The sequence below is a fragment of the Syngnathus acus genome, chromosome 8, assembly GCF_901709675.1.
Source record: "Syngnathus acus chromosome 8, fSynAcu1.2, whole genome shotgun sequence".
NCBI classification, from domain to species: Eukaryota; Metazoa; Chordata; class Actinopteri; order Syngnathiformes; family Syngnathidae; genus Syngnathus; species Syngnathus acus.
This window is the reverse complement of record NC_051093.1, coordinates 2,460,943-2,484,315: the sequence shown is the minus strand read 5'-3', so window position 1 is coordinate 2,484,315 and position 23,373 is coordinate 2,460,943. Positions and strand designations below refer to the sequence as shown.

The window sequence follows — 23,373 nt, the reverse complement described above, 5'->3', positions numbered from 1 at the left end:
CAGGATTTGTCATATTCCTTTCAGACAAAAAGCATCGCAAGAACGTTCTGAAAGTTGCTCTTGATCAATTACTACACTTCGGAAAACGACAATTTGGGTTTTTATTGTTGTTTCCTTTTCCGTGTGGTCCGAATACACCTTCATAGTTTTCAACATTTAAACTAGTTAAACAACAAAGCACAAAGAAGCACTTTTTCCCCCCAGTCCTATTGCCTCCAACACCACGTGGCCGTTTGTGGTACTGCGCTTACAACTGCCTTCCGTTATACTATTGAATAGTTCTGTTTTTTTACGGAAACCTGACTGAACTGTTGAAGGAATTGTTGATGCTCTCTGAGATTTGTATCTTTGCTTGCCCAGAAAGCACTGGCTCTTTATATTTTCAATAAAGATTTCTTTTGTTTTTCTACTTTGCTTTCTGATTTGGCCTTTTTTTATGAAATCCTTTCAGAAAACAAAGTGAGACGAGAGGATACACACGGAGGAGGCAAATGCACTTTAATGGCCTTCAGTGTTTGATTCCAAATGTGCCAGAATGTGCTTGCAACAACACGTGATGTGTCAAGAAAAATAATTCAAACGCAAAGCTGGTGTTGACATGGCAAAACTTGAGTGCGCTCGTGACAAAGTATAATACTTTGATGTCAAAATATAACTCTTGGATAAACATTGCACTTTTGTGGCTAAATATACTAGTGCTAACTATTTTTAAAAAATATTGCATTTGGTACAAACCTTAAATTTTTCATGGCCCAATTTAATATGTCTAGACAGATAGATTTTTGAATAGAATATTTGTGTGCAAAAATCCACCTTTTTTTTTTTTTTTTTTTTTTAACCAAACATTGCATTAGATTTTTTTGTGGCAAAGTAATATATAGAGTCTAGTTGTGGAAAGTGTTGCACGATCTGCTGCTCTTTTGAGTGTGACAGGTGAAGTGCGTGGCAAAGCAACAGGTGGCGATCCCACTCGTGGCGATTACGCGTCGGGGTCGCATTGGCCGAGCTCCTCGCGGGAATCCTCAGGCGGGGAGCTTCGTGCGGCGGGAGATGGCGAGCGAGCTTTCTCTTCCTCCTCATCTTCCTCGGGGATCTCCGCCGAGTTTTCCAGGATGCTGCTCCTCCTGCGGCCGACATTTCCTCCCGTCAACGCCCCCAAGCTCCTCATGGAGTTTCCGCTCAGGCCGCTGCTGCCGCTAGCGCGGGGGCTGGAGCTGCTGAAACTGGCCTCGCCGCCACGCCTGCAGCGGACAAACCAGGAAACGAAGATAAGGAAAATTTAAATATTTACCACAAACTTGAATCTTTCCTATGCAGTATACAATATATCCTAGCATGCATTTTTTTCTCCGCGTGTCACCTGAGTTTGCTTTTGAGCGCGGCGACCTCCCTGTTGAGGGCATCATTGGCCTCGGCCGCCTCATCCAGCTCCCTCTGCAGCTTCCTGCGGGCGGCGGCCATGCGCTGCGCTTCCTCCTCCGCCTCCTCCAGCTGAAGCTTCAGCTGCTTGACGCGCACGTTGCCTTTCTCGGCCTGCAAACGATGACCTCGTCACGTCAACCGTGTGTGTCGCGTTGGGGGCATGTGCGGTGTCACCTGATCTTTGAACTGCTGCGCCTGCTTCCTCTCGTCCTCCATCTGGGTGCTTAAGTCCTTCAGCTTCTTCTCCTTCTGACGTAAGTTCTTGACAGCGGCCTGACGCTCCCTACAGTATTTATCATTTCTATCACTGCTAACAAATCACTATCAGAATGTTATTAGAATGAATTGTCACCTGCTTTCCACCTCCATCTTCTCCTCCAGCTCCCTGACTTTGTTCTCCAGGGTGGTGACGGACGATTTGAGCTTGGATCGGCCCTGGCCTTCCATCTCCTGAACTTTGGCCTTGAGCTCCCGGTTCTGCTTGTCCAGCTGCTGCCTAGCCGCTTCCTTGGCCTGCGAAGACGCTCGCTCCGTTGTCAGCTCGGTGCTCAGCTGCTCCACCTGCACGCACAAGGTATGACTCGGAAAGCAAAATGGTTCCAACAAAAAAAAAAAAAAAAAGGATGAATTTGCCAAGCCCTGGACGGAAGCACGCAGCCGTTACCTGCTGCTGGCTCTTTCTCAAACGCTCGTTGAGGTTGATCATGTTGGTCTGCTCCTCCTCCAGTTCTTCCTCCAGATGGCTGATCTTAGCGTCTAGGCGGCGTTTCTCATCAGACAACATGGTCCTGAAATGGACATTGTGTCCAAGAACGTATAATTTGCATAGCTGATACGGGCGACAGAAACTAAAAAGTGCTGGTCATGAAGTAATAAAAGCGGAATGACGGGAATGTGCGCTCACTTTCCGGAGGAATTGGTGGCGAGCTCCTCAGCCAGCTCGTCTCGCTCGGCCTCCGCCTGCTTTCGAGCTCGCTCGGCCGCCGCCAGCATCTAAAGCAGTCCGATTGAGATGTATTATAACTAGAATTGAATCATTATTGAAAGAAATCATTGAATTGTATCGAAATTAGAATGAATCGTATCACGTCGTAATGGGACCGTATTGTGGAATTGGCCACCCTAACACCCGCCGTACCTCATGGAGCTGCACCACGTCAGCCTCCATGACTTTGGTCTTGCGCTCGGCCTCCCTGGCTGAGGTGAGGACTTCCTTCTGGGCGGCGCGAGAGTCCTCTAGCTCCCGTTGGAGATCTTTCACCTGGCCCTGAGGGTGCGGAGGATATCGATGCAGTCAGAGGTAGAAACGATGGTGGAGAACCTGATGGGAATGTTGGGCCAACTGGCCTGGATCTTGCGCAGCTGCTTGATCGCCTCGTCGCGCGCCCGGTTGGTGGTCTCCAGCTGGTCCTCAGTGTCCTTCAGTTCGCCTTCCAGCTTCTTCTTGCCGGCCGACACCTGAGCACGCTGCTTCTTTTCCTCCTCCAGCTCTGACTCCAGCTCGCGTACCTGGCCAAAGAGCGGAGGGGGGGGAATCCATAAAAATCCAAATCCCCATTTTAGTCATCTCCCACCACACTCCAAAAAAATTATATTCCAAAGTTCTTCGTTCTGAACTTGATCTGTTCTTTCCGCAACTATATCTTGGCTTCACCTGCTTGAGGAGCTGCTTCCTCTTTTCCTCGCCGGCCTCCTCGCGGGCCTGCAGGTCCCTCTCGTGCTGGGTTTTGAGGGCTTGACCGTTGACCTCCAGACGAAGCTTGGCGTCCTCGGCCACCTGCAGCTCGTCTTCCAGCTCTTCCATGTGGGCTTTCATCTCCTCCACCACGGCCTCAAGGCCACGCTTGGCCTTCTCCAAGTCGTGCACCTGAAAGCAAAGACGATCCCCGTCTATCTCCCCGAAATTGTCGCTCCAGAAGATGTGGCCTTGTGATGACTTACGCTTCGTCCCACATCATCCTTGGAGCTGATGAGGTCCTCCATCTCGGCTCGGAGGCTTTTGTTGGTCTTTTCCGCATCCTCCAGAGCGTCCCGGTTCTCCTCCAGGGCTCTGGACAGAGCCAATACTTTGGTCTCCTTCTCCCTGGCCTCTGCCTCGGCTCGGTCTCGCTCCTCTGCAAACTTGGAGGACACCGCTCGCTCCTCGGCCAGCATCTAAAGAACATTGTCAAAGAGGAGAGCCAGTGCGAGTTTTTGAGTATGAGCGTTATTGTTCCAAGGAGGGTAAAGGTACTGAAATTTTACTGTCAAGTGCTCGAATGTAAGCAAATTGAGATGAACCGGAGAAATACATATCACCACAAGCTCACCTGGTCAAACTTCTTCTGCTTCTTCTCCAGGTTGGAGACAAGCTGCCTCTGGCTGTCCAGGTCCATGAGGACGTCCTCCAGCTCCTGCTGCACTCTGCTGCGGCTCTTGTCCAGCTTGTCGTAGGCCGAGGCCTTCTCTTCGTAATCATTGTTGGCCGCCTCCATGTCTCGCAGAAGACGCTTCTTACCTTCCTCCAGCAGCTCCACTGTGCCCAGGGACTCGTCCAGCTTCTTTTTGCAGTCAGACAGCTGATGGAGTCGAGTCATGCGGTCTCGTTAGTCTCTTTGCACTATTTCCGTCTTTGGTGAGACTTTTCTGCCTGAGGTTCCTGACCTGCATGTTGAGGCTGGACACCTGCCTCTCCAAGACCCGCTTGGCCTCGCTTTCCTCCTCCAGCATTTCCGTCAAATTGATGCGGTCATCTTCCATCTGCCGCAGACGTCCCGCCACGTTCAGCTTCTGACGCGTCTCCTCGGCCAGTAGCTCCTGCAAGGTCATCACCAGCAAACACAGGTCGGTTCCAATCTAGCTAGATGGACTTTGATTCCTTTTGATGTATTTTCAATCATGCTACACTGCGCTACTTCTGACATGAGTATCGTTCACCTGAGTGGCCTGGAGCTGCGAGGACAGCCCGGAAATATCTTTACTCAGCTTGATGCTCTTTCCCTCCGCTTCATTGAGAAGACTGCTCATGTTTTCCACCTCCACCTTGAAGAACACAACGCAAGAAGATGTCCAAACCATTGTGGTTTGGCCCCAAACGCCCATGAAGACTGCATGGCCGTCTATTTTGACGTACGGTCATCTTGGAAACTTTCTCCCCAAGTTCGTTCCTCTGCCTCTCGCTCTCGTTGAAGCGAGCGTTGACGTCGTTCAGCTGAGCATCCACTTTCTTCTTCTTGTGCTCTACGTCCTGCTTGGCGGCAGCCAAAGCGCGTAAATCGGCACTCAGATCCGCAGACTCCTTCTCCAGGGCCTGCTTGGATTTCTCCAGACCTGCTCGAACCTGAAGGGAGGCCATTTCATACCATTTGCACAAATACCTTGACTGGTTTGTGAGACACAGCTATGGCGGCAGGTGTTTACCCTCTTGGCTTGTTCCAGCTGCTCAGAGAGTTCCTCCACCACCTGGCTGTGCTTCTGCCTCAGGTCCTGGATTTGGGCCTCGTGACTGCGGCCCTCCTCTTCCATGGCCTTCTTCAGCATAGCCACTTCCTGCTCACGCTTTGCCCTGGTAAACACAAACGGGAGCTAGATAACTGAGCTGGGGTATAACCTGGATTATCTTCTACACCATGGACCAGAGACTAACCGTAGCTCCTGCTGTGCTGCAGTGGTGTCCAGGCTGTCCTCCAGTTCCGAGCGCAGTGCGTTGAGCTCCTCTCCGAGGTCCCGTCTGGCCACCTCCACCTTGGCTCGGGCCCCCCTCTCGGCCTCCAGGTCCTCCTGGAGCTCGGACAGTAGGGTCTCCAGTTCCCGAACTTTCTTGACAGCCAGGCCATGCTGGTTGGTCTCCTCGTCCAAACTGTGCAAGACCAGAACATTTGTCTCAACTGGACTTACTTAGGAGTCCAACCAGTAGGTATTTTTATGAAGTCCTGTTTTCTGGTTAACGGACCTCAGTTTGAGAAGAACCGTCTTACCGCGCCTGCGTTGCCTGCAGTTCATCTTCCTTGGCGGCAAGTTGCGCTCGGAGCTCAGCCAGTTGCGCCTGGAGGTCGGCCAGCTGCTCATGGAGCTCGGCCAGTTCAGCTTCCAACTTCCTTTTGGCCTTCTCCATGTCCAGGCGACCCTTCTCCTCCTTTTTATAACGTACTGGACACCGTAGAGGAAGGACACATTCGAACACAGTCGGAGAATAATCTTCTGTTCTGGTGACTGACCTTCCAAGTCGGAGATCATCGACTCATGCTTGGCCTTCAGCTTGGTCAAGTTCTTTGACTTCTCTTCCTCCTCGGCCAGGTTGGAGTTTAAGTCCGCCATCCTCTCCTCCAGAAGCTTTCGCTCCTAGACAGATTCTGTTTTAAAAAAAACGCACCTAACCAGGGTAAACAAGAGACATCATACCTTTTGCAGTTTGTTATTCTGGTCCTCCATGAACAGAACATCCTCTTCCAGTTTCTTCACCTTTCCTTCCACGGCAACTTTCTCCAGCTGCAGCTTCTGACGAGCGTCTTCTTCCTCTACCAAATGGGCCTCCATCGCCTGGAAAAAAAAGTAAAAAGTTTCAAAAATAAGTAGCAAAACATTGTGATAAGAATTTTGTCAAGCTTAGCACAACCAACCTGCAGCTGCTGTTCCATGTCCTTCTTCTCCTGCTGCAGGGAGGTGGAGCGCTCCTCCTCCTCTTCCAGCCTGGACTCCATCTCGTGGAGGACCTCCTCCAGCTCCTGCTTCTTGGCCTCCAGGCGCACCCGCATCTCCTCGGCCTCAGCGTACAGCTCGGTCTCGGCGTGGAGTTTGCTCTCCAACTGAGCTCGTTCTTCCATCAGCTGAACACCAAAAACGGACTCGCGCTTCACATGAGGACTTGGAAGAAGATTTACAAAGGTTCAAACCTGCGTATGTTTCTGGGTGATCTCCTTGAGTTCCGCCTCCTTTTTGGCTGCCAGTTCCTTCGCCGCCTTGAGTTCCTCGTCCTTCTGGCCCATTTCTTCCTCTTGGCGGGTGACCTGCAGCAGGGGCTTCACCTGGAGGAGAGCACCAAGAGCTAAATATTAACCCTCAAGCTCAGCATAAGTCAAGTCTTAGCATCTTAATTTTTTTTTGGAGTAAAATGCATCAGTGAGCCTCAAACCTTGGTGAAGAGCCTCCACCACTGCCAATTCTTGAGTTTGAGGTAGCAAGCACAGTTCCTCTGGATCACCTTCATGGCAGTAAGCTGTTGCTGACGTTTGCTGAATGCCCTGCAAGACGAAAATATAAACAGAAATGCTTGATTTGGTACAAGCACAAACCAGCTGTTGAGAAGCACAAGTCTTTGTGTGTGTCATACTTGCGGGCCAGGAAGCCTCGGGCTTGTGCCTGGAAGGAGATGATGATCACGGTGAGCTTGAGGTCTCGCTCTTCCTCCAGCTGAGCCAACACCCCCGTCCTGAAGAACATCTTACTCTGGCCGATGCGATACAGGTTAGGGTCCAGGTCCAAATGCTTGATCTGGAAAACGACAATCGGCATCTAAATGGCAGGCCCACACGAGACACTTGGTGGACCTTTCACTTGTCATCTTACCATCAAGCTGCATGCCTGCTTCCCATCCATGAAGCCCTTCGGGATGGCGTTGGCCGCCAGGATCTCGTACCTGCACGGATCCACAGGAAAAACTCACACTTCAACAATAAGCAACAAGAAGTAGAAGATAACATGAACAACAAAAAGATGACGACGTACCTTTGCCTGAACTCCTGGAATATGATGCGGTTTGGGAATCCCTGCCTGCAGATTCTGATCCCCTCCAGCACACCGTTACACCTCAGCTGCTCCAGAACCAGGTTGGCATCCATCTTTCCTGCCTGTGGCACACAATCGGTATTTGGCGTTCGGGCGCACTGTTGAAAAGGTGCACTGGCATACCCTCTTCTCGTGGTTGGGGATGATGCAGCGGACGAAATTCGGTTGTGTGTTGTGCAGCGTAGTCATCAGCTTCCCCAGGGACTCCTTATACAGCTGGCCCACCGTACGAAACATTCCCTTTTTGGACTTAGTGGAGGTGGGCGCGGCGCTCTCCGACATCTTGGTTATGGTCTCCAGGCCCACCACTCGATCCGCTGAGGGCAAAGTGACACGGGAGATGGTGTCAGTTGCGAGATCCAGGATCTGGAAGCCAAAATGGGGGAAGAACCGCAGAAGACCGACCGTCCTTCCACAGCTCCTGGATGAAGTTGCTGGAGGAGTTGCTGAGAAGGGTGGTCACGTTGTCGTTCAGGGGGTCCATGTTCTTGGTCAGCCAGCTGGCTGCATTGTAGTCCACCTGGGAAGCAAACAACATCACATACTCAATGTGGCACTGAGACAACCTACAATGACACACCCAGAGATGCACCCATGAACTTGAGAAGGAACCCTGTCCAGTTAGCCTATTGTCACCTTCTGTCAGAGTAGCTGATGCTCACCTTCCCAGCGTAGTGCACAACGGTGAACATCAGCTTGTCTTTGTGCTGTTTGGGTTTGGCGAACTTCACATGGTTGGCGTGCGTGTTCATCAGCTTATCCACAAAGGAGACGTCCGTGGCTTTAGGGAACCAGCACTCTTCATCCAGCAGGGCCAAGATGCCCGGTGGGTTGTTCTGTAACACCAATGTATGCTTTCAAGGACAGAATCTCACATTTCTGCAAAAAACAAAAACAAACGAAGGCCAGTCCTAACCCCTCTCTCGATGAGCTCGATGCAGGGCTGCAGGTCCAAGCCGAAATCGATGAAGTTCCAATCGATGCCCTCCCGCTTGTACTCTTCCTGCTCCAAAACGAACATGGTGTGGTTGAAGAGCTGCTGCAGACGCTCGTTGGTGTAATTGATGCACAGCTGCTCATAGGAGTTGTCCTGGGATGCACCAAAGAACATTACAAAGAACATCATTATTCACAGTTATTTGAAACAGAGCTTCCAAAAAGAGTCTTCGGTACTGAACCACATGCTGCTTCACCAAGTCTCAAGACATAGACAAGATTATCTGAGGACACGTAGCAGTTTATGGTGGGAATTTTCCATCACTGTGACCATCACCTCGAAAATCTCAAATCCGGCAATGTCCAAGATCCCCAGGAAGGACGAAGACTGCCTCTTGCTCTTGTCCAGGGTCTTGTTGACTCTGGCCAGGATCCAGCGAAAAAGACGCTCGTACATGGCTTTGGCCAGCGCCTCCACCGAAAAGTCGGCCTGGTGGGACGGACGGAGAAGATGGTGACAGTTTGTTTGAGTTCAACGTAATCTATCTTGGTGTCTGTTCTTGCCGGACTTTCCACCTGCTGCTTGGTCTGAGCCTTCTGAACCACTTCGCGCCCCACTTTGATTCTGGGTGTCAGGAAGGCCCTTGTGAAGTCAGTCACATTGATGCCTTGCAAGTGGCACACCTTCTGGGCAGCTGGTGCCAGCATGGAAAGAGTTTGGATGAGAATCTAAATGAGAGCCTGTGGTATGTTTCAAGTACCTGTGTTGTCCGGCATAGTGGCCTGCTCCGTGTTTCGCTCCTTCTCAAACTTGACGTTGCCCAGCTGGAGAACCGTGGAGACCACTTTCAACATCCCTGCAGAAGTAGGCAGCAAAGATACACTCGTAAATACAGACCCAAGTCTGGAAGTTCACTTGGCTTCAAGGGTTAAGGCAACAATTGGGATCTGTGTCTTGCTCAGTGGAACCTTTGGAACTGCATAGCTGGACTGAACTAGATCCCCCAACAGAATAAACTCTACAGACTGCCGTCAGATACTGGGGTGTACCTATTCTCTCTTCCTCTGTGAAGCCCATGATCGCCATGGCCTCCAAAGTCTCGACAAATAGCTCATCGTCCTCGATGCCGGGAACCTCCACGTGTCCCGCCACCAAGAAACGATAACTGCTGAAGCCCTCAAGAAGAAGCTCCTCTGAAACACAAGTGCTAGTCAGATCTAGCTTGATTTCTGAAGTTGAACTGAACGATTGGCAAACTTCTACAGACTGAAAATACACCTGATTGCTCACCTCTCAATTTGTCTTTGGCTCCGGCCACCATGTAGTAGAAGATGTGGAAGGCTCGCTCTGTGTTGCCCTGACGGATACAACGAGACTTTTCCAGAAGGTCTGATCAAGTCAAGAAGAACTTTGCTATTAAAGTTGGGAAAGCCCTGCTTGTAATAGGGGGAAAAAATGTTTGTGAACAATAAGGATACACGTGTCAATGTTTGCGCTGACCAGAAAGCCGGTCACGTCAAAGTTGAGCTTGATGAACTTTCCCTGCGGACACAAGCGGGTCACTTTAATTACTGAGGGAACTCCCCGTCATAATTGTGGCGAGTGTCAACTTACGAACTGATTGACAATTTACAAATCGTGACGAGTTGTCGTTCTTGATGGTCTTGGCGTTGCCGAAGGCCTCCAGGACGGGGTTCGCCTGCAGCAGCTGCTTCTCCAGCTCCCCCTGTAGGCCCAGGCAAGAACTGCGTAAGCATCTCAGTGAAAACAGGAACTTGGCGGTATCGTAAAAGTGATTTGATACTCACGTAAGCCAGCGATCCTTGTGCTTGTTGTTGTGTTTGCTGTTGTGCCGGCTGTGGAAAGTAACACAATCATGTCAGACGTTATAAATGAAGGTGGAGCACCCCAGGGCTCTTTTCTTAATACCCTATTATTAATTGAACTCACAGGATTTGCTTCCTTTTTGACTTTGTGTGAGGAGGCCACGATGGCCAGGTACTGGATCACCTTCTTTGTGTTTTCCGTCTTGCCTGCTCCGGACTCTCCGCTAGGTGTCACCAAAAAGACAATCCTTTCAAAGTGCGTTTGTTTGCGTGGGCGCCTACAGTGATTTGGGTATTTTCCCTCTATGGTTGTTGCGTGCATGTGTGTGTGTGAGAGACTCACGTGCAGAGGATGGACTGATCCTCACGTTCTGTGGAGGGGAATCAAGCAGAACAGACCAAAGATAAGCCAGCAGAGATTAGCGGTCTAAAAATATGGAAGAAGAACAACGCCGTGCTGGCGGGCGCTGCTCCATGTAAGGCCATGAAGGAAAGGAAAGGTGTCTGACCTTGCATCATGTTCCTGTAGGCATTGTCGGTGATGGAGTAGATGTGCGGTGGCACCTCGTGACGCTTTTTGCCCTTGTACATGTTGATGATCTTCTCCGAGTAAATGGGCAACATCTTGTACGGGTTGACCACCACGCAGAAGAGGCCCGAGTACGTCTGCAATGCACAGCCGCCAAAGACATGTCAACACTCCCACAAATTCTCAATCAAAGCTGTCCTTGCAAGTGAAGTGAGGAGACCTCGGCTGTCCGCACACATCTAATAGCACAAAATAGTTTGCGTGTGACGTACGTAGATAAGGCTGGAGAAATATCTCTCTCGCAGGTTCTGCAGGACGGAGGCCTCGTTGAGGAAGGTGAGGGCAGCCATGTCCTCCACCTTGTTGAACTTGGGCGGGTTCATCTTTTGGATGTCCTCCTTGTTCACCGTCGCCTTGCGCCCGTTGGACAACTCCACCAGCACCTGCAAGCGAGCCGCCGCAACACAATGCAGGATAATCAGACGGCTACCACGCTCGAAGAAGCACCACTATTAAGGTACTCAAATGCTTTTTACTGAAGAAAAAAAAAAAGACAAACATATTCTTATCGCACCACTTATCGTACCTTACCAAAATTAGGTCACAGTTTTTCCTGATAAGAATAGGTAGCAATATTGCAGGAATATTGATAGACTTTTATTAGTTAAAAAGGCTTTGGTCCGACCTCATCGCCCTTCTCCTCCTTGATGCTGGCGGCCTCAAAGCCTTCCTTCTCGGACGGCACCCACACCATCTTCTTGGCCGCCCAGTCGGCCTGCGCCACACCGCTGTTGCGGAAATCGCTCTGCAGGAACAGGAACTTGCTGTCGTCCGCCGCTGCCGAGTCCGCCATGTCCACAACACGCGCGTCAAAATGGCCGTCAGAGGCTGGAATGGATTCTGTCGCTTGGGATGAAGTCCGCTTGCCTTTGGACCTGGGGAACACAATGAAAAAAATATTTTTGGGAGAGAAAAAAGTTTTAATTTTTGACAGTATTTTTCCCTATGAGTAATATTAGTAATATTAATAGAGAAAAAGTAGTATTCTTCCAGAGAAAATGTCAACATTTTCCAGAGAAATAGTAAAATTTTCAAGATCAGATGTAAAAAAAAAAAGACAAAAAGTAGTAATCCTACTAGACTAAAGTTATACTCGTTTTAAAAAAAAAAAGAGTAATCGGGGGGAAAAAACAAAAAAATTAGATAAGAAGCCAAAATGGTTAACTTTTTCTAAAAAATTTACTTATAAAAACCTTTGCAGAAAAAAGCCACATCTTTTCTAGAAAAATGTGCTTTTATTAAGAGAAATTTTATTTATATTTTTGACAGGAAACAAAAATATTAGTCCCATTTTAAAATTTGTCTGCATGGCGCTACTCACTACCTTTCTGCGCGGGGACAACAATGAGGCCCTCTAGGCTTTGACCTCCTGCTGCAAAGTCGCCCCAAAAACAGCAAAATTACAGCGAGGATAACGCAGATGTGCCATGCCGGGATGCCCATGTTTGGATGGCCCTCTTTGGCTCCCGCTGGCCTGCCGAGGGCCGATGGGCAACTTGCGGCCGCTGCGCTACCTTATAAGGTGCGCCGGCCTCCGTGTCCAGTCAAGCTTGGTGTTTACACCAAAAGGCTGACACCACACTTAAGGGCACCACAGGGTGAGCAGTCGTGCCTGACGCCGGCATGCCTCATGGAAAAACCAGTATATATTTTCATAAAAAACAATACATTTTCGCAATGAGGAATTAAAATGGATAAGGTCCCAGGAAATCATCCACACGAGACTTAAAGGGACTACAATTGCATTTTAACTGGCCTCTGGTAATTTTAAGATACTCAAAAGTCAATTGGTTGGGAAGAAAGGTTTTAAGAAAGATGAAGAAAGAGAACAAAGAACAAAAAAACGACACTCACTATAGTCAGGTCAGGTCGGCTTCTCGGCGCAGGATGAAAGCTTGACTCGGAACGAGACAATTAAGAGCCCACAGCAGCTGGATGTTATTGAGGAGGAGGAGGATGCCGATGGGCAAGATGGTGCGGAACTTGGCGCTCCTCCTCCTGCCCCCCAAATTTGACCGTGACACCGTGACTTAGTCCATATTTGGCAGGAAGGCAAAAGCCCACAAAATTCCATTCAGCAATCAGGGAAAGACCGGAAAGAGGCAAACTTTGGTGCTCAAGAGGGCTTACAACAGACCGCTGGGTCGTTTGTAGGTGAGGGGTTATGTTGTTGTTTAATAGACTTATAATATAATAATTAATAATAATGATGATGATAATATGTGACCATAAAAACTGAAGAATTTTTAATTTACCAATTTTAGGAAATAGGTGGGCCAAAGGAGGCTATTTGGATGTCAAGTAAATTCAAAATTAATATAAACATTTTTGGTATGATTCTCCTGTTCTTTGATTAGTGTTTTCAGAATTTTGCCCGAACCATGAAGCCAAACGTTTTTCACGAATTTGTCGTTCCTATGACAACCATTGTAATCAACATTGTTGCTGTTTTTTTTCTTCTAAAATACAAAAAGCAAGCAATGTCGCCTGTGCATGCTATTTGGCACATTAACTCGAGAACAGAAAGTTACTTTGCGACGTAAAAAAAAAAAGACGTGGTCGTGTTCATCCGGGTTCTTTGTCGTTGCTACGACGACCAACTCAAACAGCACCCCGGACAGCGATAAAGTTGCCACTGTCATGTCGGCTAATCCGGAGCCCGACCACGACGTTTCCAACGAAATCCTGACCGTGTTTAGGGGATCCTCCCCGGAGGACGTGACCCACGCCCGGAAGCTCTGGAGCTCCCTGTGCATGCCGACGCCGCTCGAGTCTCGCCTGGTGGCGGCGGACATCCCGCAAAGGTTGCCCGTGTCTCGGCCGGAGCGAAGCGGTCACCCGGAGCCACGCCGCGCAGATCCGCCCAACCAGGACGCCGCGCAGCAACGGGAGGATGAGCGGCAGCGCTACATGGCCATGGCGGCCCAGAGGAAGGAGACACTTGCTCTACTCCGGCGCCAGAGAGAGCAGAGGATCCAGAAGGAGCTGCTCTCTGCGGCCTTTAAACCCAAAGCGCCCCGCGACAAGGCGCCCAAAGACAAGACGAACGAGTTGAACATGGAAGAGGAGATGGTTAGGGAACTGGATTGAACCGCGTACCTTGAACGCACCATAAAGTCGACAAGAAAAACACAGCAATGAGATACTGAACGCACCACCAACACAATTTAATTGGAAGAACTCGAGGCCCTGTGTGCACCAGAATACATACCTAGACGCCCTGAATGCACCACTTATCCCTAGTCCATAATACCTGGAGGTCTTTGACCCACCATACAACAACCAATGAGTTGAGTTGAAGTCTGAATGAAATGTTTAACACAAAAAAAAAAAAACGCTAATCTTTCTGGCTGTCTGCAATGACTGAATTTGAGAAGGAACATCTATACTTGATTTATGGCATTGATAAACATTTTCTTAATAAACCCATGGTTCATATGACGTCGGTATTTGAATGCATCACATTTTGTGTAAATGTGATTTCTTGCTTGTTCAAAGTAGTTTTAAAACTTCAATATTGTGTTCATAGTCATTAGTAGATTCCACTTTTTCGAGGAGTGCATGTGTTGCTGGCATGAGCCTGGCTGCACGACTTTTCACTTGTTGCCATAATAGGATAAGACACGAGTGACTTGACTGTTGATTCGAGCTCATCGGGCTTCCCGACTGATTTAACGGTTTCAAGCCTTGTCTTATCCGCCACCCAAAGTTGGCCTGAGGAAAGTTTTGAAGCAAAGCATTTGAGCCGTTTTCCAAGGGCTGGCTAATTCTACAGATGAGGAGACACTCAAGTGGGCGGGAAAAAAAGTCCAAATAAGCCCCGAATTCCTCCAACACGCTTTTGTGACGTGACGTATAAACGACCAGTTGGCTTATACAGAATGCTGTGGTTTCTTTAGTTTTCATTTCAGAATGTTGAACCTTTAAACTGTTTGAGGGAAGTAAGAAAAAATGCTGCTGAGCTGAAGCTAACTGATATAGATTTCATGCTAAGGTAATTTTAAGATTAGTTTCATCTGTGCATGATGTATTATGTTAGCCTCAGTGATAACTCGTTTTCCCACGTTTTTGTTGTGTGAAAGGCACCGTCTCCAAATGTGCGTCTTGAAGTTGACTCAGCAACCTCCCAGCAAAGGCGGGAAGACAATGTCGGGACAGAGGTGAGATGTTTTTTTCAAGTTAGTGTTTCAAGCCTGGCTTAAGTTTTTAAATGTAAATCTAATTGCGAGTATGAATGGAGCCGCCAAGGATTTTGTAATGTTGCAAGTTGACCACAAGAGGGCAGCATTTTCATTTCAAATACCGCCACTGAATACAATATCCACAGTTCATAAAGTTCATAATTTCTTCTGCCTGCCCTCTGGGGAAAACGAATACTAAGAAATCCTTCTGATAATCTCGTAATGAACCTCTTCTATTCATTTTAATTAAGTGCTGAGTTTATTTTATCTGCAAGTATTGATCATTAATTGATGAAGTCATGCTCATATGAGGGTAATTAATACAATTGAATGAAGGGAATATTTTATAATGATGCAACATGGCAGTAATAATCCCAAACTCCCTAAATTATAGAGTATTATGAATATTCGGACAGTTTTAATGGGATGGAAGAATCTTGCTCTGAATTTTCCCAAAGCTCAATTTAATATTTTGTAATTAGGATTCAAGTGCATCTCTAGAATTTGAAACACATATTATTGTTTTAATTTAGAGTTAGAAGGCAAGGTTGTGTTCCTACTTCCTCCACATCGTATGAATGAATTGGTCTTGAATGTCATAACGGGAAAAAAAAATCATTGAGCGCTAGTAAAGACTGTCGCCACAAATCAAGGTGACACAAGACGGCAAAAATAAGCAGCTGCAGTAAAAGCAACACAATGAGCAGTTTTACAGCACACTGGTGATGACCGCCTTGTAAAAAGCGGCTTTCCAAGAACAAGTGTCGTAGCGCACACAGACGACTTAGACGTGACCTTTGCTAGCGAAATGTCCAAGTCTCGCCAATTCGTCGCCATTTTGTTGTTGTTTTAACCCTTTTGGGAAAATTAGCCCAGAAATGTCCACTTCAAACCAAAATGGCCGTCTTCCTTCCTATTTAAGAAATTATTACAAAATGGCTGACTTCCTTTCACTGTGAGTCATACGTTTTTGACACTTTTTTGTGTCATTTCCCGTCCACCCAATTTAGTGTGGAGCTGTAAAACGGGCGTTGGGAATCTTTCTTTTTCTCAACTTTTCAAGGGGCGCTAGAGACTTTAATAAAAGACTTGTCGACCCAATTTCACGCGGACCGGTGAAACTGCTGTCGGGGGCTCGGGTTCTGTTCACTCTTCCGTTTGTTGCACTTTTTATCAGAGTCGTAAAGCGCTTGCCTCCGCTTGCATCATGGCAACGAGAGCGCTGGGACGGCGCTGAGAGCCCCGCAGCGGAAAGCAGAACCAAAAAAAAAGACCAAAAAGTTGAGTCCACTCAAAGTTTGCTTTGGAGATGAGAAGTGAGCTGAATGACTCGAGACCTCCACACACACACACACACACACACACACTAAAGTGAGTGACAGAATTCTTATGGATTTTCATTTAAAGAGAAATAAAAAGTTCACTTTGGCAGACGAGTTATGTATTGCAGACGACTTACATGCGCAGAGTTTCAAATTTGGGTTTCAAGACAGCGTTAGCGATTCGCAGAAGAAATAACGGTTGGAAGATCCGGTTTGCATTTTAAGACAGAAATCAAGTTTCAGGTGTCAATTTACAGTTTTAAGCAGGATTGGGGTGCCAAATTCAGGTTTCAGAAATGGCCTAAATTTCATCTGCTTGTCACAAAATGTACCATATCAAAGATACATGTAAATTATGTTCGATAAATTCAAAATTCTTTCAAGGTATTGATGAGCTGTCATAAACTAAGAAGGGGGAGGAAAAGTCACATGGAGGATTTCACAGTTATCTTGGGATTATTAAATCCTCCCGAAATGTCAGAGGCAATTTAATCCAGGCTGTTTACAATCTGCCAGCTTTACGTAACACACTCAAGTTCACACACGCACGCACACACAGTGTTTACTTTTTGTGCTCGGTGCTGCTCATTTGCATTCATTTGTCTCGTCGTTGTTTTTGCTTGATTTTTACAAGTCTGAGGGGAAATTGAATTATGCTTTTAGTGGCACTTTCCGCTCATTCTTTACGACAGAAGCCGTAAACGTTTCCTCTGCGCCACGCGCGGGTTTTGTGGTCAGGTGTCAAGCTACGTTTTACTGCGGCTTAAAAAAAACAACAAAAATGAAGTGCCCAGAAGAATAAACGTAAAAACCTCAAAACTAATCTAAACGAATGTTAATTGACGAGAGATAGTTGATTTTGGTTTGCTTTTATCACGTGTTAAAATGCGCTCAGGGAAAAAAACAATGTCCACAATCTTCAGGATCTCACACAGTGTATTGATGGTTGCAGTATATACACGTATATTATGCTACGTCATATTTTGTATCAACAATGTACAATTCAAGTCTGTCAAGTCATTGCTATTGCCGTTTGTCTAGTCAAGTCTTTTCTTACTCAAGGCGGCTCAGAACCGGGTCCAGGTTCTGCCTCTCCTTCAGCACTGCTCCTCCCCCAGCGAGTCCGTGTTCTCGCCCAAGTCAATGGAGGCGGTCCTCATCTTGGTCCGACCCGCCGTCTGATCCGGTGGGGGACCGGAGATACCCCCGGGGATGCCCCCGGGGCCCGGGTAGACGTCCAGCGTGCCCGAGATGGACTGCAGGGAGCGCTCTCGGAAGTAGTGGAAGGCCTCCTGGTCCAGGAAGTTCTGCTCCTCGCGGAGACCCTGCTCGAAGAGTTTGCGCTTGTGGCGGAATTCGATGACTGTCTTGGTGTAGGAGTTGAGCGTGGTGACCGAGGCAGCCATGCAGCATGTGAAGGAGCCCCACGCCATGCTAATGGAAGAACACAAAGTTAGCTAGTAAGTTCTGGAAGCTTCCACACTCAGCTGCTCTATAAATTTGTTTTCTGGAATGTTTTCCACTTGCACCATGTGGACCCAGTGGCCTAATGGACAAGGCATCAGCCTCCGGAGCTGGCGATTGTGGGTTCGAGTCCCGCCTGGGTCGTGAGTTCACCTTCATCATTACTTTAACTCACCAGAAAGACCATCCATAATCCCAACTGTGAGGCCTCCAGTCTTCAGGACCCAGACTGACAGTGATCTGGAACACTTGCGTGTACATCATGTGGGCCACCATTCCAAGAAGACCTGACTCACACACACACACAGGTGAAGACTTACACTTGGAAAACTCTGAAGCATCATCTTTGGTCAACGGCACTGCTAAACAAATTTCTCACGTTTTGATAGCAGCAGAATTAGTCAAGTAGGTGTCAGGTAGCAAAGGCACACGCCGATAACGAGGCACACCGAGCGTGAAGAAAAATATCCGGCATCACCGAGCAGCTCGGCTCAGCTGTCGTCAATCAGCGCAGCTATAACTATGCTAATTAGTCATCATACGGCGCCCATTGATCCATGCGAGCCGCCCGTCGGGGCCGCCGGATCAATTGCACGTGTGGACCCAATCATCAATCAACATCTTAACACTCCATCAAACGCCACCACGTGCCACGTGTGTGTGTCTGTGTGTTCGTGCATGTGTGTGTGTGGTAAATAACAAGTGTGTGAGATTTACAGCAGGCCATAAAGAGAGTATCATTCCTCTCCGACCTTGACGACGCAGTCGTTCGGCTTTCTAGGAAACGTGCGTCACATTATGATGCGCGGGCGCAGGTGGCATTCTGTGACGTCAGCTCAGCGTAAGAGACTCATTAGTGGCTCGCTAATTACATTTATTGATGGCGTCTGTGTTATGCTTTGCGAGGTATTCGGATACCGATTTGCTCAGCCATGGCCACCGACCAAGCAAGAGATGATTCCTCGGTGCAACGTGAAACTCAGACTCAAGGGAAGACATGGTGATGCAAAGAAGAGGAAGGACTTGGAATGCAACATGGTGTCTTGGCGACGCCAGCGTCTTGTGTAAGGTCGTACAAACACGCACACGCGCTGTTGTGTAAGAGCTTTAAGACAGCTCCAATCCCTGCCGCACCAACACGTAGGATAACCTCTGATAACCTCTTGCTTACTTGGTTAGCAAGCGTCATCATGTCATCGAGTGAACGTGAAACTTTTGGAGCTCACCGGACAGCACGGTGAAGACGGCGGCAAAGGCGTTGAGCTTGAGTCCGTCGATGACGTTGCTGGAGTGGAAAAGCTCCAAGCACATGAGGCTGAAGCCCACCACCAGCAGCAGGATGTACAGAACCTCCGACACCACCGACAGCCACAGCACGCCTGAATCGACACACGCACAACTCGTCGCGTGCACGGCAAAAGGAATGCGGGAAAAGAAACTCATGCAAAAAAAGAGGGATACATCTCAAAACTTTTGAGTTGAGAGGGAATCTCCCTGTCACACTCTTGGTCTTTTTTTTTTCCCTCCCCCCCCTCCATGCACGACAAGTCTCAAGCTGTGCCATCAAGACACTCACGACGCAATTTCAAAAGATTAACTCGGCTCCCATCGAGATCAGGCCGAGTCGCAATCCCGCCTGCTCCCTTTTGCCGTTGACGCTCACACTTTGTGTGCAAGTGTGAGAAAGACAAATATGAATCCATTTAGATTCAGACAGAAGAACATGCGCAGCAGGTAGCAGATGCTGTTAACCCCCAAGCCAACCCCCCTCCTCCCCCTCCCATGACAGCATTCGGGACTTGTGACCAATCTTCATTGATCTCCCGCCACCATCGGGAGGATTACGGCGCGACAGCTGCTCAAAGCGCAACGACTCCATTGATTTCCTCCAAGTCGAATGTGACACACGTCAAAAAGGTCACCGTGCTAGCTGAGGTCAAAGTTGAAGCGGTCACATGCGTGGGGATGCTGCGCTGTAAAACAGACAACGTAAAGAGCACATCTGTGTCTGTACGATGTCCCTCCGTATGGCCTCCGACTCTCCATCCATTTTCTGCTTTGTGATTTCCCGGAGCGGGCGAGGCGGCGTAATGGGCGTCATTACTCACCTCTTTCCGAGGCGGGGGCCAGGTCAATGAAGCTGCGGCACTTCTCACCTGCGATGCACAAAAAAAGACACATCGCCAAGGCGGATCAAGGCAAAGAAGGACGAGGTGAGAGCGGCTGCTGGGAGAATCGAAGCATGTATGATAAAAGTACCCCGACGTGTTTGTGTTTTCCCAGCCTTTCATCATCTCAAGGTTAACATGAGACAGAAAAAAACAACAGGTGAGCTGGATGTCGTTGCCGCTATACAAATGAAAGGCGGCTGATTAGTGATGTGAATCTAAAATGTAATCAAGCTTCATCCGCAAGTTGATGCGCTCGCGCCGCTAACGGGGCCCAAAAGAGAAATATTAAAACGTCATAGTCGTGCTCAGCGACTTGGCTAATTGCCGGAATGCTATTCAGCCATCAGTGTGAAAATCAAGCCTTTGACCTTTCACCTATTGGAGGTCAGTTTATTTAAACCCCCCCCAAATTGAATAACTAAACTGATCATTGGCATCATGAGTGTGTCAAAGAGCAAACGTGATAAGTGTTGAACGCCGTGCGACTAATTGAAGAGCGTCGTTAGAAAGAAATATTAGCCGGCCGATCGATGCTCACATCCTAACTGAACTCGTGCGGCTCGTTTGCGAAGCTCCCCGGGGCCATCTTGGCCTGATTCAAAGTATGTGCTGATGCATGTGATTTAGCAAAACGACAACGTTTATCATTGGTAAATGAGTTTCAGGTTAAATGTTTTTTTCCGCCTGTGACATTTTTCTTCTTAATCGTGCAGTGAATCATTGGTGAGTCCATGGCGGCGCACGGAGGAGGTGGCAAGGCATGAAGTGGACACGTTGATGGACATCCAATCATCCAACCCAGTGAGTGACTCTCCACTTTGATCGTTTGCACTTTACTGAATGTGAGCTGCGGGCGCCCCAAATGAACATAAAAAAAAAAACAATCACATGCTTTTTATAGCGGATGACAAAATGTCAATTTTAATGCTTTCAAATAAAGAAAAAAAGGAAAGTTGATTGGATGTAAGCGGAAATGTTTCTTCAGTCAGCACTTTTGAGGCGAGTTATAGCCGAGGGCTCGCGCAGATGCTCCGTTACGACTGACAAAAGCACAACAGTTGAATTTCAATGAAAAGGGTGGCCAGGCGAAATGCAGCACAGTTATTGCAGCAGAGGCGCCGTTGAGTCACTTAACAATGATTTTCCTGTCGAAAGGAGTGTGGTGAATACGAGATAGAACTTTTTTTTAGCCGCACCTCCCAGGCTCATTGAACGCATCAGAGTCGTGATAAGTTTAAGTGAGCTGACGTCACACGCTAAAGTTTGTAATTGCTGACAACGCGCACGCGCAAACTTTCGCGACTCTTACGCGCTGCCCCGCACCTACCTACCTGCCTCGTGGATGTTCTCCTCGCACGAGTACCAGATTCCGGTGTGGAAGCGTCTGAAGAGGAAGCGGTCGTCGCCGGTCTCCCAGCTGTAATGCACCTTGCTCTGGTCCGTCTCGTTGACGCCGTAGTCGATGCAGTTGTGGCGCCGCTGCGCGCTGCAGTTGGGCTTGGGTACCCGCTGTGTGCCCTCGCACCAGTACGTGGTGATGAAGGCCGTGGTGGAGAACAGCAGCGCCACCAGGTTCAGGCCCACCGACAGAAGAGCGCGACACTTGCGCGTTGTCTTCATGGTCGCGGCCGCGGCGGCTGAGGGCGCGTCAGGCGGCGGGGAGTGCAGGCGGCATGGCGCACGGGGCAGGGAACCGCGCGCTCCTTCGCTTAGTTGACGCCACCTGTCTTCTTTCGGCCCCCAGTGTCCGCTCCGCTCCGCGCAGGTGAAGACTGAGGAGTGAAGACAGGACTTGTTTCCTCCATGCACGTCTCCACGGCTTGTGAGCGGACTTTTTAGCGCGCCTCAGTCACGCGCACTGGCGTCTCTCTCTCTCGCTCTCTCTCTCCCCCCCCTCTCCCTCTCTCACCCTGTCTCTCTGCAAAAGCTGGTGCTCGATCATCAGCTCGTGGAGGTGGGCTGGTGGGAGTGGAAGTCACAGGTGACGAGGCCTTGACACTCCCTCCCAAATGAAAATCCATTAGCTGACATTTTACTGCTCCCCCCATGGCCCATCCAAGGCCTCTTGAATGTGTGCGTGCGTGCGCGTGCATGTGAGTTCACATACGCCAGGGGTTTTCAACTGGTTTTGTCCAATGGACCATCATTATAACCACGAAGCAACTCGGGGACTACTGCTTTGGCAGAATCTTATTTTGTTTTGCACCAAAGGAGGATGGCTATTGCATCTGTGTGTTTATTTTGGGAATCTCAGCTACATTTGACATAATTTAGATGGGTAATGATTCGCAAAATTAGCTGGGAAATAAATCAAGTCTAAATAATAAATCAATTTTATTTTTAAAAAATGTTACAATTATTTTCCGTTTCCAATTTCGCCGTCCACCTGCAATACAACCACAGACCACTAGAGGGCCGCGGACCACCGGTTGACATACAGACATATAATTCTAAACACATGCTAAATGATATTAACTACTAGCATGTCAAATAACAAAACATTCTGCAAAATTAAATTTGGTAGACACATCTCCCAAGAGCACAAAAAACAAGTCAGATGCAAGAAGTCTCCTGTATGCCATCCCTCCCAAAATGCTCGAAGCGCATCTTAAAGTGATACATTGTGCCATTCCGAGTATGTTGAAATATTAATTAAAGCGCCTAATGAGCAGCCAATAGGTGGATAATTAGGTAAATAAAGTAATTTAGTTTGTTAGTGGATTGTATTGGTGTGTACTTTATTTCAGTGACATTTGGTCAATAGCTTCACATTGAACCACTGAGTGGACCCACACACGAGCGCACACGCAAACATATTTAGTTTTTGCACACAGTATACGTGTCCCAATATTTTTGCCCAAAACGTCCATGTTTCCTTTCGAAAGGGTGTCTTTTGCAAACTAAATGAATGTTTGCGTTTTCCCGGCATTTTGGTCATCTCTTGAGGACGGGATTTTTGTATGTGTAGAAAAGAAGGCGGGAACGTTGCCACGCTTTTGGCGTCCTTGAGGAGGGCAAGCATGTCCTCCTCTTCCTCCTCTTCCTCTTCTCTTCCTCCACTCACCTTGTTTCAAATTAGTCCGCCCAAGGCCAGCGGGGGCAGAATTCATCAAATTAGGACAGCGATGCGCTCTAGATCAATGACACACACACACACCTAAACAAACACACAGACACACGAGTTGCTTGATGAAGTGTTGACAGAATCCAAAAGACGACATTGATGAGCTCCCCACGGACGAGACTTGACTGACTCTCCGTTGTAACTTCCGTTTAGCTGCTTCCTGTTCGCACTGTCACAACTTCATCTGTATCTGAATCCAATTTGAAACGCTGTGTGAATCGGGTTGTGATTCTAAGACTGATTCGAATCGTCCAAATCATCCCACACGTGTGCTGCATTCAAACGGCTAAACGGACAGTTCCCCAAAGGTGTCAGGCTTCCGTCCCCCAACAACCCGAGCTGTCATCGTCTTTCGGGACAGCAAGCATATTTTTATTTTAGATTCTTGCTGACTGCGATATACGCAAAGCTGAAGGCCGTCCCCTCGTGTGTCAACCTTTTTTTTTTCCAGTGTAGGCTGGCCACGCGTCTGATGGAAGCGTGCTGACTCGTTCCCGAGGCAGAACATGAAACCGGGAGAAATTATGCAATCACCTCAACGTGGCAAAAATATATATCGTCAACGACAGCATGC

General features: G+C 48.3%; 3 protein-coding genes, 1 long non-coding RNA gene and 1 other non-coding gene across 6 annotated transcripts; 3 read left to right on the top strand and 2 right to left on the bottom strand.

Moving 5' to 3' along the window:
• Positions 1-838: 838 nt before the first annotated feature.
• Positions 839-11,406, bottom strand: LOC119125575 (myosin-11-like). Its single transcript, XM_037256184.1, has 42 exons — positions 11,163-11,406; positions 10,750-10,920; positions 10,458-10,614; positions 10,292-10,319; positions 10,073-10,172; positions 9,931-9,978; positions 9,756-9,848; positions 9,601-9,664; positions 9,413-9,511; positions 9,172-9,315; positions 8,883-8,978; positions 8,698-8,816; positions 8,459-8,611; positions 8,102-8,275; positions 7,848-8,021; positions 7,591-7,705; positions 7,309-7,502; positions 7,126-7,247; positions 6,967-7,036; positions 6,731-6,891; positions 6,533-6,641; positions 6,294-6,425; positions 6,021-6,227; positions 5,803-5,940; positions 5,619-5,742; positions 5,379-5,550; positions 5,048-5,260; positions 4,822-4,966; positions 4,535-4,741; positions 4,339-4,443; positions 4,066-4,218; positions 3,732-3,980; positions 3,364-3,576; positions 3,077-3,289; positions 2,770-2,931; positions 2,561-2,689; positions 2,327-2,415; positions 2,087-2,210; positions 1,775-1,983; positions 1,597-1,705; positions 1,361-1,533; positions 839-1,241 (listed from the first exon to the last, which is right to left on the bottom strand). Exons 1-42 carry the CDS (start codon positions 11,328-11,330, stop codon positions 980-982), a joined length of 6,087 nt encoding a protein of 2,028 aa, XP_037112079.1. The 5' UTR covers positions 11,331-11,406; the 3' UTR covers positions 839-979.
• LOC119125576 lies at positions 5,385-21,892 on the top strand. The gene is made up of 3 exons (XR_005098500.1): positions 5,385-5,397; positions 21,651-21,656; positions 21,788-21,892. It is a non-coding gene; the product is annotated as an uncharacterized LOC119125576 (long non-coding RNA).
• Positions 12,396-13,873, top strand: hoatz (HOATZ cilia and flagella associated protein). Its single transcript, XM_037256181.1, has one exon. It carries the CDS (start codon positions 13,031-13,033, stop codon positions 13,625-13,627), a length of 597 nt encoding a protein of 198 aa, XP_037112076.1. The 5' UTR covers positions 12,396-13,030; the 3' UTR covers positions 13,628-13,873.
• Positions 16,959-21,514, bottom strand: gsg1l (gsg1-like). 2 transcript variants are annotated; one of them, XM_037256178.1, is made up of 5 exons: positions 21,007-21,514; positions 19,613-19,660; positions 18,731-18,883; positions 17,680-17,791; positions 16,959-17,474 (listed from the first exon to the last, which is right to left on the bottom strand). In XM_037256178.1, the coding sequence occupies exons 1-5, from the start codon at positions 21,293-21,295 to the stop codon at positions 17,138-17,140; spliced, it is 939 nt and encodes a 312-aa protein (XP_037112073.1). In that variant the 5' UTR covers positions 21,296-21,514; the 3' UTR covers positions 16,959-17,137. The 2 variants fall into 2 exon arrangements, with proteins under 2 accessions (XP_037112073.1, XP_037112074.1); XM_037256179.1 differs by lacking the exon at positions 18,731-18,883.
• On the top strand, positions 17,576-17,648 carry trnar-ccg. Its single transcript has one exon. It is a non-coding gene; the product is annotated as a tRNA-Arg (tRNA).
• Positions 21,893-23,373: the final 1,481 nt, after the last annotated feature.